The sequence below is a fragment of the Mycteria americana genome, chromosome 10, assembly GCF_035582795.1.
Source record: "Mycteria americana isolate JAX WOST 10 ecotype Jacksonville Zoo and Gardens chromosome 10, USCA_MyAme_1.0, whole genome shotgun sequence".
Lineage (NCBI taxonomy): Eukaryota > Metazoa > Chordata > Aves > Ciconiiformes > Ciconiidae > Mycteria > Mycteria americana.
Genome location: NC_134374.1, coordinates 16,725,964 through 16,740,837, shown reverse-complemented (window position 1 = coordinate 16,740,837; position 14,874 = coordinate 16,725,964). Strand labels below are relative to the sequence as shown.

The 14,874-nt window shown below is 39.1% G+C and overlaps 1 protein-coding gene across 6 annotated transcripts in view; it reads right to left on the bottom strand.

Annotated features, from left to right (window-relative positions):
• Positions 1-1,626: 1,626 nt before the first annotated feature.
• Positions 1,627-14,874, bottom strand: part of DOCK11 (dedicator of cytokinesis 11) — an 86,932-nt gene continuing 73,684 nt past the window's right edge. For 3 of the 6 annotated variants that reach the window (XM_075513476.1, XM_075513475.1, XM_075513478.1), the window contains 7 exons: positions 14,600-14,713; positions 12,660-12,806; positions 11,385-11,595; positions 10,853-11,043; positions 10,094-10,194; positions 8,463-8,601; positions 1,630-5,868 (listed from right to left, as the gene is read on the bottom strand). In XM_075513476.1, the coding sequence (XP_075369591.1) occupies positions 5,746-5,868; positions 8,463-8,601; positions 10,094-10,194; positions 10,853-11,043; positions 11,385-11,595; positions 12,660-12,806; positions 14,600-14,713 (1,026 nt within the window). In that variant the 3' untranslated portion in view covers positions 1,630-5,745. Of the gene's footprint in view, positions 5,869-7,888; positions 7,920-8,462; positions 8,602-10,093; positions 10,195-10,852; positions 11,044-11,384; positions 11,596-12,659; positions 12,807-14,599; positions 14,714-14,874 lie in introns of all 6 variants that reach the window. The other 3 variants (XM_075513472.1, XM_075513473.1, XM_075513477.1) reach the window with 2 other exon arrangements.

The following is a 14,874-nucleotide window of genomic DNA, read 5'->3' as shown; positions in this document are numbered from 1 at the left end:
ATAGACACACCTGAGGTATCTTTAAAATGATCTGTTAAATAAGTACTTGGGGTATGGCTTCACGCTTGGTGTAAACTGATTTACGATCGTGCTGGTGATCTGCCCTTGGCCGTGCATTCCTGCTGTTTCCACCAAAGCTAGCAATCACGGGGCTGTGCAGCGAGTTTGCCGATGCATTAAAAAAAACCAACTAACAATTTTTTTCTGTATATGTTCCCTAACTCAGATTAACAAATGATGCTGATGTGTGGTGTGGCTGCATGATTACTAGGTCCAACAAGAGGCAGCGGTAATTAGCAGCATGGGGCTGTGGGGAATTGTCCCTTTTGGGAGCAGAAGAGTCCTCAGTTGGCCCACACCAATGGTGAGATTCCTCCTTTTTAATTTCTGATTTTGCAGCAGCTTCTGTCGATACTTTAGGTCTCAGCTGACATAATTATAGGCTCTTCAGAAGATGGCTGGGGTCAGTTCAAAAAAGGGCTCAATTAGAATACAGCTGGATCCGAGGCACAAAAATCCAAAATCGTGAGCTGAAAAAACCTGGTCTGACTCACAGGGCCTCTCCCTTTTTGACCTCAGTGTTCTTTGGGGGACGTCTAGGGTTTTGTGATACGTGTGTTCAAAACGGCCATGAACTCTGCAAGTTCTCTCCGAGCTGCTGCCCAAGCATCACCGGAAATCAGAAATTATGCGGAATAAAAACTGCATCCTTTGAAGAGCATTTTTGGGTAGATGTGGAACCAAGCATGCTTGTGCAAAAATTGTATCCCTCTCCAATAAATTGCTACTGCAAGTCCATGCATCAACCTTTCTGCTCACAGTTCCCTAAATACCAAGGTCTATTTAATTGGTCTGTTTGTTCGGCAAGGGAGTGACTCCTTTACCCATCAAGGGAGGCAGGGCATGAACCTGGTTCTACAGCTGCTTGGCCAAGGCTTGCAAGAGCCCCACACAGGAAGCCTCAGCGGTAGAAGACAGCAGTAGAAATAGCAGTTTGTCTTTTATCCGCTGGTGAGGTAAATAACAGTAGTTACACCTGACTTCCATTCCATCATGTAATAGCCAATACAACTGCCTGAGCTTGGCATATATATTAGTATGCTAGCCATTTAAGTTGAGTTAGTTGGAGAAGGGCGACAGTAAATGCATTCCCGAAGAGCAAAAGTCTGGGTTTGAAAATTGGAACTACAAAACAGAGCAAAAACCTGATCACAGACTTCCTGAATATTCTTTAGGAAAGTAGGGTGATGTGCCGGGACATTTCCTCACTAGCGATTCACACCTTATTTCTATTTATAAATTTGTATGCATTTCTATGTCTGTCTCAGGTTTCCTGATGAATCGTAGTTTTGGGATCCTCCGAACTGGATGTGCGGGATTTGTGCTCCTTCAGTATTTCTGAATCAACATCTTCTATTTGCTGCTGAATAATTTAGTGTTAACAGTTTCATTTGGTGTACATATCTATTTGAAGATTTATTACAGTAATCTTTAGAGGCAGCATAGACAATAGCTCATTTGACTAGGTTTAGTCCCATCAATCTTACACTGGTGTTAGCTTCAGATCACTCATCCTGTTCTGTGAAGGGAAAAAAAAAACCCTAAGCAAAACATGTTTATTGCAATACTTATTTTTCCTGGTTTTGTAGTCTTTTATTTTGACCTGGAATAAACTTTCTTTTAACTGGATCGACTGAAATGTGATTTTGCCCTGACTTCTTCTCAAAATTATTGATTCTTCAAGAAAAAGAAAACGAGAATAAAGAGAGCAATATAGGATCGCTGGTCTCAGAAAGCTCTGGAGCAGCGTGGTGTATTACTCGGTGTCACAGGTACATCGGTTAACGACCGAGGCAAACGGGATGTACCGTTCTGTTGTCACACACAGAAGGTTAAGCAGGGCTTGTACAACACACGTATATACAACATGCACAATAAAAGCACTTCTGTTATGAATATGTAGTAGCAGGTGTTAAATTTACATGAAAAGAGAGTAAATTACATCCAGAATAGCTGAAATATTATGTGTGCATCATAATTGGTTCACCATTGCTTGACACAAGCATATTATTTAAAGGTTAAGTACTACAGTCTGTGGTTGCATAATAATTAGCTGTATACAGTATTCCTAAATCCAGTAAGAACCCCTTGTTTAATTAGAACTCAGCTCAATGATGAAATGAAACACCCTAGACACATGCTACTCTCCTAAAGTGGGTAAATTGAGTAAGATGTGGTTTAATTTGTATGAGACTTTTGAGGCCATGATTTCCACTTATATTTTCCTCCAGTCCTTTTGGGCTGCGTTACGTCAAATTGTAGGGTTATTCTGAAGCCTGCTGTGAAGTTCATGGGACTCTGTCTCTACCAGAAGGGAAAATGAACATATTTTATCTACTTGCAGATAAAAGGCATTATGCTTATGTAAACTCTTATTCTATACCAAAATACCACATGGTGTACATTCAAAAGGCTTCTGAAGCAAAATAAGCACATTACTACAGATATGCTCACATCCATGATTTTCCATTTCTTGGCCTATCTCATGAAAATTTCTGTTTTCAGAAGAAATTTAGAACATCGAGTAGTATGTAGAAATATACCCTTGGCTGCAGTTAATTCTGGATTCCAGATTTTTTTGGGGAAAGAAACGTAACTGAAGTAATTTGTCTTAAAATACTACTTTCTGATCTCTCTGCAGAGAGAAAAGCAGTAAGACAAAGAAGAGAGTAGAGGTTTACACTTTGCTTACTCTATCTAGGTGTAGAAATCTCTAAAAGCATGTTGTTGTACATAAAGTGCTGGCAGACCCTGTGTTGTTTTATATGTCCTATTTGCAAACAATCTGGCTCTAACACATACCATTATCCAAAAGAGTCCTGATACTGAGAGTAGCCAAGTGCTCTTAATCCTCATGGACAGACATCCTATTTCTCCTCCTTTTATGCAAAATTACCAATGCACCCCTTCTGAAGACTTGATGTGTTACACAGCACTTTTGCAGCAAAAGTAGTTAGAAGTGTACATATAAAATATGTATGTGTAGCTATATTGATGTATAGAAAGAATGCATGCCAGGTTGTAATTTGAAGTATGTCTACTAATTTTTACAGACCAAAAAACTCCTGCCATTCCTTAGGTGGTGTAAGAAAAACAAAAGTATTAATGAACAATAAACATTTATATTCTTCCAAAAAAGGTAGCAAATAGGAAGTACCCAATGTGAGTACCAGCTACATAAAACAGGCACATATACAGTACACTCCCCAGATATATATGTGAATGAAGCTATTTCAGCCAGAAATAAGAAAAAATCTGGAGGACTTCTTTAAACCGGGACAATTATGTAGGAAAAGGATAGGAAAAGAAAATGTGAACACCTTCTTGGCACCGTTGTCCAGATACAGCTGTAAAATACCTAATGACCACTCCCTATCATTTCTAGATTAGTGAAAATGTAAAGAAAAACCAAGCTGGTTTGTTACCAGTCTTTTTATAACCCATGTAAAAAGGACAAATTTTCCTTTGAGATTTTTCTGTTAAAAATCTAGTCGAATTATTTACCTACAGGACAGAAGGCAAATCCTTAGGGCATGATCATTTTTGTTATTCATCAGAATAACATAATAATATAAGCGTGTATTCTGAACTGTACTGACTGTACATATTCTAATTGGACTGGTATTAAATACTTTTTTTGGCTGAATTACCAAGACAGCTTTCCAGTATATTAAATTGAAATGACAGGACAACTCCAATACCAACAAAAAATTGAGAAGTTCAGACAAAAATTCATCTTGGACTATTAAAGACAAGTGAAGATGTAAGTGAGAATTTCACTGGAATTCCAGTAAAAATAAGGAATAGCAACTGAAAATTCAGCCAACGATGTTATTTCAGAACATTAAGGACATCAAGAAACATGAATAAGAATTTCACTGCAATTCCAGGAAAACTATTAGGTTAGCTGTAGCATTTAAAAGAGCTATAGTGCAAGAGCTTTTGGATGTCCACATCTCATCATTGCTGATTGTATTCAAGATATGCCTTTTGTACTGATGTTTAGTTTAACTAGCTCCAAAAAAACCTTGTAATGTATCCACTATTAAACAGCTTCATCACCTTTTAGTAAAGTAATTTGGAAAACTCTCACTATCTGCCTTTAAATACTATTTGTTGAAAGATGAAAATCAATAAGGTAGTAATCATATTTAAACATACTAGTCTCTCTTCCTCTTTCTGTTAAGCTAAATTTAGAGCCTGCCTGGCATAAAAGCACATACAAGCAGAAATGTTGTCTGTTTGTTATATAGGCACATCTGTATTTTTGCTTGCAACAGCTAATGGATGAATTTATGGATCACAACATTACTTTCTCAGAAGACAATTAATTTTAGGTACTTAGAATCATGCACAATAGACATTTTGAAATGTGGTCCAGTTACTATTTGGAGATAATTTTTGTTACAGAAATTAGAAGCTTAACATTTTATAGACACTATAGCCAAGCTAAATACCCAGCTGGAGTCCTTTTATTATGGCATTTTGTTACATATCCTTAAAAAACCCCACCCTTCCCATATGAACTACTGGAACCATATTTACAATTGATGGGATTTTGAAAAACACGGATGTTAAAAATATTGCTGGATAAAAGAATTACTGATCTGTTTTCTTCTTCCTGCATCTGAAAGTGTCTTATTAAAGAGACAGAGATAATGTATTAAAGCTTTGGGGAGGGGAAGAAGGAATAAAAGAATTCTGGAAAATACATTTTCTCCAACCACCTGTCAGACAAAAATAACAGGCTTTCAGAAAACAGATCTGTTTAACAGGAGGGAACATGCATGTCATGTGATGTTAAAAAAACCCTCAATTTTGTATGAGTTATTCTGATGTGCTGCATTGCACATCTCACAGATTATTAGAATTTTTCTGATAGGTGTTAAAGCACTTTATAATTCCCAACTCAATTTAAGGTGTCCTCAGACTTTATATTTGTGTGAGACCATGAGTGGTAAATAGAAAAACTCGTATCAAATGACAAATCTCTTAGGTTGTCCTCAGTGAGTACAATCCATCCTCCTGCAGCTGTGAAAGATTAGCCAAAATTGAAATCAGCTATAGTAAGCTCAGCTCTCATGGAAGTTACTTTAGAATTATCTGCTCAGAGCATGTATGAAAATTACTATTTCTGACTTAGGTTTTAGTTATTCCAGACTAGGGCAGGTTTACTCTCATTGTCTGAGTGCAACAGGGGCACCTGGACCCCCAGTCACTTTTTAGAAGAGGAAGGTCTCTTACTAGTGACTACAATTTCTCCTTCATGTTCCCTGTCCAACAAAGCTTTTAGCAGCAAATATGACATAATGCTAATTTCTATATACTCTATGCTCCTTCTATTTACAAAGTAGTTTTACATTTTATTATATTCCATTGTACAACTTTACATAGTACCGTTATCATTTCAATTTATAGTTCAGCAATTCAATACATATTTAGATAACTGCCTTTCCATGTCCTTTTTTTAGCTTAAAAAAAAATAGTAGAAAACAAGCACTGGTGGTGCACTGTCCAGGCACTTTCAATGTTGCTCAGCAAAATAAGCAAGCACCCTGTTTGAAAGCATGGCGACTTTTGGGGAAAAAAAAAAAAGAATCTTTGCTCATCATGGATTTTTTTTAAACATCCTTTGTACAGTTCCAAGTATTCCTGAGAAAGCTCTGTAAAATATGACTGATATGTTTATATTTCAGCAGTGGGTCTGAGTGAACAGTAACTTCCATCACCAGATGTTCCGCTGATTGCACAGAAGACATGTAGGGAGTCGTGCATCCATGGCGAATGCATTGTGTCTTCATGGTAGATCTAGACAAACCAAAATAATCACAAATTCAGTAAAAGTTTCTGTTCGTTATTATAACCGAGCTGTTTAACAAGGCATGCAAAAGAGATATCCAACCTTGTCTTCAAAGCTGTTTCGCAAAGGCAGCATAACAAAGAAATGAGAAAGAAGAGTAATTTAGCAATTTCTGTAGCATTCATATATACACTGTTCTGTGTATTACTGGATCATTTTTAGTTACAACTATCCAGTATAGGAAAGAAACAATTCTCTGCATAGCAATTTTTTATTATATCTTAGCAGTAACAGAATTCTAATAGTTTTTTTGGTAAGCACGGGGAGTACCTGCAGCTAAATACAGCAAACACTCACTACATCTGTGCCATGTGGCAAGAATTTGTACTTGATAACCTGAAGGTTGGTCTTACAGCACAGGACCTAACTGGACTGGTAGAGCTGCTCTAGAGCTGACTGTGTATTTGTTTCTCACCCTGTGGTTCACCAGTCAACAAGTTAGTTAGCCTGAATTTACATTAGTGAAACTGAGATCACTGGCCATCATAAACAGTTTCTGGACATCCAGTTTTCTGCCACTCTCCGAGGCTTCCTGTACCTGTTCAGCTGCAGTTTTTCAATTTTTTACATTTACAATTCCCTAACTTAAAAGATCTGTAGATAGGTCACAGGCTGATCCAGTGAGTTACCCATCTGCCCTGCCCTGTCAAACTAAGTGCACTGCCTGTGCTGTTTTGGGGCACTGACAATATTTAGAAAAGCATATGTTATTTGCAATTAGAACCCTAAATTAATGTGATATACTCTTTATGTTTAACTGAGTAATTTTGCGGAAGAGGAAAACATGTTCCATTAAGTTTAATTTGTTAGATACTTAGGTCATTTGATGGCAATACAAAGTTCAAGTCAGCAGTTATCTACATAATGTTGTACAACCATAAACAACAGTGCCCGTAAACATGATCTTTTAAGCTGTCTTTTGATCTAATACAAGAAGAAAGTGAAAAGTATATCCTTCCCAGTGAACCCTTCACTTTGACATTTCAGTTGCTGTAATATTTTGCACATTAACCAAAGTCAACATGACAGTGGATTTGTAAATCTATCAAGATAATAGGGAGTGTGTTTTAACAATACTTCTTTGTTTTAAGATAATCTTAACTATTGTACTGCGATGGTGCAGAACTGAGTGATTTGGTTTTGATTTGACTATTGCAGAATTCAGAAACCACAAAAGTTCCAGCAGCTGCATGCAAATTAAATGTCTTGGAAAGGTTTACTTGCAAACAGCTTAGAGTAAGCAGGTGGCAACTCCTATGAACGAACATCTCTGAGCAAAATTCAGCAGTGGAGTATACATGGTAGGTAACGTACTTGAAAAAAATGAGTGTGCCGAATGTGCAAAATTAGTAATTTGCACACTAAGAAAATGGTGGTCATGAGCAGAATAGCAGGGAAATGTAACAAAAGCAAGGGGGACGCAGCAGTCACTTATTCTCTAACGGATCCTCCCTTGTACTCCTACAACAAAATTCAGCCCCATCATGAGACTGTTTCCCTGAAATGATATTGTACTCTTCCATAACAAGGCTCTGTTTGATTCCCATAAGCATTATTTTATTGTAAATACATCTAACTTACAAATAGCAGCCTGGTGCAGTTGTATTATTTTGCCACTTGCGCATTTTTGCATTAGTTTGAACAACTGCTCAACTTACTGTGGAATTTGCCTATATACTTTTTGTGACTTAAAATGTTGCATTTTTAATTGTCACACATGGACTGAATGTTGAGTAACTGGGAGATTCTGAAAATATTCTTCTAAATTTCGAGTACTATGAATCACAATGCAGTCTGTACCGTTCATTTTATGTGCTTGATACTATAAATCTACTATGAGCTTTCTTTTGTCATAATGAAGGCAAAATTAAATAGCAGAGGTACAGAGATTACTTCAGAAAGCCAGTTTTCATCTAATTTCACAGCATGATACTAGGTAGAAGTGCAACTGTTCTTTAAATCTCTCACCTCTCTGATGCTACTGTTCAAATGTATTTTCCTAGGAAGATCCAAGAAAACATTAAAACACAGGTCAGATAAATTAGCACAAATATTTTAACAGTGCATATAAATAGCACGTTGGCATTAAGCCAAAATTAAAAGAAAACATCCTTTAATGAAAAATGATAAAAAAAAGGAACTTAAGCTGGATATAACTGAGGAAACAGAAATTTTGCCAAAGAATTTTGACCTGTGGCTTATCACAGGATTCTTACGACGTAGAAAACATGAGGCAAAACATGGCACAGGATTTCTGATGACCACAGCAGCCAGGAAACTAATGGTACGTGTCAGCGAAGACTCCACCCTGAAGCACACTGTATACAAACACCATGCTGAGACTTTCAATCAACAGAAATGGGTTTTAGGAATCCACCAAGTGTATCATTTACTTTCATGTTCAGTTACTCGCTTTTTTTTATTTAGCTAAATAACATGAAGAGCGGTCAAGTTTTCAATTAGTTTTCAGTCAGTTTTCAGCATTAGCAAGTTTTCAAACACAGAGAACCACCTCTGTGGATTCCTGATACGCAGTACGTGCCTGTTCGTGGATGATGTCAGAAAGCTCTTTCACCATATCCCGAAAGTTTGATTTTAGCCCCTCATGGTACTCCACTTGATCCTCCTTAATGAGTCGCTCATTGAGCTCCAGAGCAATTCCACAGGCTTGTATAAACTTCCTGGGGAGGAAAGGAATGAACTTTGGGCATTACAATAGCCCAGTCTTCTACCAAAGCAAACAACCAAACAGATAGGCAAATCTCATTTTTTTCCCCCTTTTCTCCAACGTGTGGGACAAGTCACATTCTAGGAGCATCCCTGGCATAGTGGATCAGGGAATGGGGAAGGACTGCAGCACAGGTATTGGGCTTTCTGCTGGAGCTCCTTCAAGCCTGGATCCTCAATAGATGGGACATGCGCACCTGCAGTGGTCTGACACCTTCACCCCAACCTGTAGGACCACACACAGCTTGCAGGTCCCAGATAAGCCCAACCAGCTGCACATAGGGTCACAAAACAGAGGGAGGCTGTGGTCAGGCACAGAAGGGAAATCAATTGTACAGGGTTTGACAGCTTTGGATGTATGTGATATAGCACGTGTACTTGAGAGGTCAAGTTGCTAACAGCAGACATGCCCTCCAGAAAGAAATTTAGATCAAGGGAAGCTGTAATATTGTTTACGTGGTTACTGTTACTCATTTTCTTTGCCTCATTTCACATGCATATTTCTCCTTTTTTATAAGCTACAATGAAAATACAAGCACAAACGGGATTTTCCGGGATTTTTTGCATGAAATAGAGATTCTGTTTGTCCTTCTGGCTGCACTGCAAGGCTGGAAAGTAAGACCACTTTCCCTCTGTTCTGCATCCATGCATGGCAGGTTTGCAGGGATTGCTCCTTTATTTGTTCCATGGTTTGCTAGGTTACTCAATACACTGAAGGAAAATAGGATTGGCCCAAATGCTGCCTTCTCCATACAGTGACGGACGGGTGAAATGGGAGTCACCAGCAGCCAGTAATGAATGCAGGAGCTGGTAGGCAACTGGTTGCTCCTGAGAGGTCCAGAAAATAGTGTGGCAAAGGCTCATCACCCTGAGGTGAAGCCGGAGCGGCCTGATTATATCTTGGGGGACACTTTCACATGGGAGGTAAAACCTACGCTAAGGGACAAAGTCAGAAAAATGCCTGTGCAAGTCAGATAATTTCAAAAATTAGCAACAGAAACAAGAAAGATGGTCCTCCATAAACTGGGAAGGGATTTGCTTAAAATATTTCAAGTTCATCATTATCTGGTAAAAAAATCCCTTTGGAAAGATTGGGAAACAATGCATAATATGAAAGATCCCTGAACACAAGACTGTCAGACCTCTGGTTTTCAAACATACTTTCTTCACATGATATTCTCAAATACCCACACAAACCATTGAAGCAGGCATTCAAGCAGATCTCCCCACAGCGATCACAGCCCTGAGCTTGGGAACTCTTGACATATATAGTTACATTGGCTTTTTTCATATGTCTGAGCACCCACAACCCTGTGAGACCTGGGTCTTTATAAGGCGCATCTAAGCATTCAGCATCTGCTGATTTTGGAGACAGACAAAAACATAAGCAAAGCAGGTACCATGTTGCAGCCAGCTGGCTAGTTTTTATTATGTTAGAAATCCTACCTGAACATTTCTTTTAACTCATTCACCTTCTTAGTAGGATATTTGCTGGACTGGCTGTCACTTAAGAAAGCTCTGGCATAGGCCAAGGGACCAGCATTAACCTAGAACCAAAGAAGAAAGAAATCATTTATGCTAGAACTTCTGTTGAGTTGCTAAAGGCAGTTGTGAAGAGAATAACAATTTTTTTTAAAAACACCCCAACATTAGCATATTATTTGAATGCCACCAACTCTGCATTACTAATGTCACCAGAGGCACCTGAGGTTTCAACAGTTGAGTATTAGTTTTTCTATCTAGGTTTTTTAGGACCAAAAGATAAATGGAGATAAAAAGAGAGATGCAATCTGTTTCCTCATACTTCCCTCTTATTTCTGTTTGGAAAAGCAGTATGGTCTGAGTCTTAAGGTCACTTATCCAGCTTGAGAAGTCAGGCTCACAAAAAGGCTATTTGTGCCTGATACTTACAGTACAATCTTCAAGAGTTAAGTATATTTCAGCATTCACTCATGGCCCACTAATGTGCAATTACATTTGGACTTGACACTGTAAACACCACTGGACAAAACGCCTATTACCATGAGCCGCCCGCTAATGTACCACTGTATGTGGCAGGGCAAGCTGTGCTGGCAGGCTGATGGCTGCAGTGCTGCAAACGAGGTAGTTAATGATTTCTGGAAAGTCAATGGGTTGCGCCGTGAAAAGATGACTCACTCTGAGATGTGTATATAAATGTAACTTTGAATGGACATCAAGCCTTACCTGCACAGAAACACAGCCTTGCAATTTGAGTTGCAGCTGGATCATGTCAACATCACCAGCAGAGCAGAGTTTCTGCAGCTCTGCTGTCTTGTCTTTTATTTCATCAGTAGCAACATCAATTGGTTTTAAATTAACCTGATGTTCGTAATTGACTGGAATTCTTTTCTTTACGTACGGAAAGGAGTTCAAAGCTACCAGAAACAGAAAAAGAAGTTTATAGATTGAAAAGTCATGCAGCAAATGAGAGTACTCTTCATAGAACATATACAAGCAGATCCTTGCCCTCAGGGTTGTACTCAGTGTGTGTGAAATCCCGAACAAGGCTATAATTTACCAGCACGATTTATTAATTTGTAAAAATTTGCACATAGAAATATAAAGTAAATTCCCCCACCCAACCAGAATATTGTATCACAATTCTCATTAAGTAGCTGAGAGAATTTCTGACTCTTTTGGGATATTTTTATGAGCTAAAATGGTCTAAAAATAGTTGCTGATACATACTGTCTCGTGTTCAGATGCTTGTACTTACTAGTTAGAATGGTCCTTTTTTTACACTGTTCTTCCACACTGCCATGCTTTTTTCCAGATAAAGTGTAAGGAGTTTCAAATACAAATCTGTTGATGTTATGATTTCTTTCAAATTCAGTCTTTCTTTCAGAGATTTCTTTGTCTTCAAAATAGGGCTTCACATAAGTGACTTGAATATAGGCATACTTAGGATCAAGGTCTTTAACATTGACCTGTGAAATAAGAGGGTTACTCACTAGAAGAGCAAAGGTTAGTAACTTAATTTATAATTGGTTAATTTATCTACTGGGATCTGATTTAAACTGATTCCCTGCTGACCCAGCCCCATTGCATGCAGGTGAATGACACACAAAACACTCCCTTTGACATCAGCTGTGATGTCTAGACCATCCGCTAGCAGACACACAAGACAATGAGGTGTGGCACAAGAAATACCTCATCTGAGGCCAAACAAGCTGCATCCGGAACAGGTAGCTGTATCACCTTATCCATCAATGCAGCACATGCCTGAGCTACTTAGTCCTTCTTATATGACCACATTGCTTCCAGGCCATGAGCTGGTGTTCATGTAGTACTGTGCTGCGGCACGCAAATCTGCGGGCTTGCACAAAGCAAGCTTTGGGATCACCAGTATTGTCTTTAGTAACCCAGACGTATCCACAGTTGCAACCTAAGGGTGTGAACAGCCCTTGCGGGGAACATAAATGGATATTCAACAGGAAAAGGAAGGAGCTATGGCTGCAAGGGCACAAAAGATTTTCTTTTAGACTTGCAGTGTCAAAGCAACAAGAAGTAACTCCGCTTCCAATCATCTGCTCCTCTGTGCTGGTTCCTAATGCCTCCCAACAACAGGGCCCCGTCAGATGTGGATTGCAACTTCCCATTCATAATTCCCAATTCATTTATTTCCACCTGGGAGCCAGATCGGCACCAAAACTTGTCAAGCTGTGCAACGTGTCCACACAGGAGCATGAGGACACAAGGGGCAACTGGAAGCAAGGTGCTTGTAAGAGTGCAGAAGACAGGGCTCACTCTTCCATTCCTACTGGCAGAAGGAAGGCATGCTCTGTCATCTCCATCTTCAGCTCCACAGAGCAAAGCTCATCCTTCTGTGCTCCATTTGCACAGCCCTTAGAGCACTGCAGTCCCAGGCCCTGAACAGTATTAGAATACAATTGATATTTTTGTCACGCTCATCAGTGCACTCTCTAGTATGTGGCCCTGATGCTCACTGCTAATAGCATTTCGTTAGTTTGTCCATGCAGTTTAACTCTACCTTGTTAGAATCCTGGATAATTTTTACAGTCTCCGACCCAAATTTTTCTCCATAAAGTTTAAGAAGTCTGAAGGAGATCTCCGAGAGGCCTGTCAGCTTGGGTTCCTTATAGATGTATTCCTTCCCATCTTCTTCTTCAAAGAACGTCTAGCATTAATCACAAACAAGTAGTGAGGAATAGCTGGGTTTCTTCACTTGGAAAACTTTTTTTTAGATTTGCTACTTTGAAAGCAACTTTCTACTAACATCTCAGAAAGTCAAGAAGGTTTAGAAGGCTATGGCTAGCATAAAGTCTGACTGAACTTGGCCTGTTTAATACATTCCTTCAAAAATTGTGTAAAAAGTCATAAAATTCCTCAACCAACACAAACACATCATTGCTGAACAAAAGGCTTGCATGTGACCAGTGAGAAATCTAAACAATGTGGAAGATGGGTTTGGCCAGCGGTTGACTTCTTGGAAGGCCGGAAAGAGGCAAGCAGGAGAAAAACCACAAAAACAAGGCATAGAGAAGGAGCAGAAAGACAAGTAAGTTGAGGAAGCCCTATAGCAGAGCCACATGAACAGTCTGAAGAGAAGGATTTTGTGTAGGCTGAAAGGGACTTCAAGCAATAAAGAAAGAAATGGGTTTCCTCTGCTTTGATTCCTCTTGTATTCAGCTAAGTGGAACCTGGTGTATTTGCTGTAAATAGAGACAAAATTGCATTAAAGGTTGTGCCTGCATCATCAGTCCTCCCTGCAATGGAAAGAGCATGAAAGCTTCATGCTTTGGCGAGCTGTTCCAGTCAGAAGTTGCGACAGAGCGTTAAAACTATCTCTGTGTAGCTGGCATATAAAGCTGGCAAAGCTTTAAAGTGCAAAACTGGATCAAGTATTGGTTGTCAGGATGATACGTTACATAGCTTAATTTTAGGGTCTGATCCAGTTATTTCTACAGCTTCTAGAAAACTAAGCTAGCAGTTGTTTCCTTTTATCTATTGCTAACCTTATTTACTTTTTATTGGTGAAGATAAGATGGGGACAAAAATAAATGTTCGCTACAGCAAAAATAAATGTTTGCTACAGCAAACATTTATTGCTCCGATATGTTGTGCATGTAATGACAGTGGTGTTCAAAGGTACAAACCCAAGATGGTTTCAGGGGTATTCATCATCTCTAAAAGAAGGAACGAGGAAATGCAGGGCTAATGTAATTTACATGGCATTTTCTAAAGAGGGGTCCTGCATCTCCCCCATGGTTATGGGTCCATAAGCAGAAGCAGGTAGTTCAGACACAAGGGAGATGAGGGGTAACACACGTTATTAGATTAACTGCTATAGCTGGAGAAAAAAAATAAAACCACAACTGCTTTCAGGCTCAGAAGACTTCATAAGGTATGATGAGATCATGCTCCTTCGTGGGGCTCTGAGCCCCAGATCTTGTCCATTTTTCCAGCTACCTTCGGCTAACAAAATATACTATCTATCTCTACTAGTATGTAACCAACACTTATAGATATTTTGCCTCCAGCTTCTCCTTTTACTCTACTAATACCTAGAAGGGAGCAGCAATTGTCTGTTACTACTAGTGTTTATATACTATGGTTATATACTGTTACTGGTTATATACTATATACACTAAATTGTGTTTATGTAACTTATAATAACTATAATTACAAAAAAGCCCCGGTGTTTTCTGAACCCACTAAGCCATTTCCTAACTGCTGAGTTGTTTTCTGAAAGGCCCAGCAGAATCATAAACTATATAATAAATCAAGTGCTCCTGGAGAGAGACACAAACCCTCACCCCAAGGGTGCAATACTGAAACGCTCACGTAGACGTGCCAGTGGCTGCACCAGAGGAGCTAGCAGGCTTTTCAGCTTCAGGTCTGACAGAGCAGCAGCTTTAGGGGCCAGGATGCCTGGTGAGGGGTAGCTGTCGAGCCGGTGTATATACTTACTTGTCCATAAAAGGCCACTTTGAAAAAGGTTCCAAGAAGCCTCTTCCTTGTGTGCATTACTTCCAATATCTTAGCATATGCTCCATGAAGTGTTCTGTACAGCTGAGTAAGTTTCTGGAAATCAAATCTTGACATAATTAAAGCAGAATTTTGCAGGCAGGAAATTCTAGCTAACACTGGAAGCTACTGAGATATCTGAACACAATTCTTTGGAGAATTCAAACTTGAATTTCTAAAGGGGTTGGACTCATGCAGTTTTCTTTGAAAAACCTCAG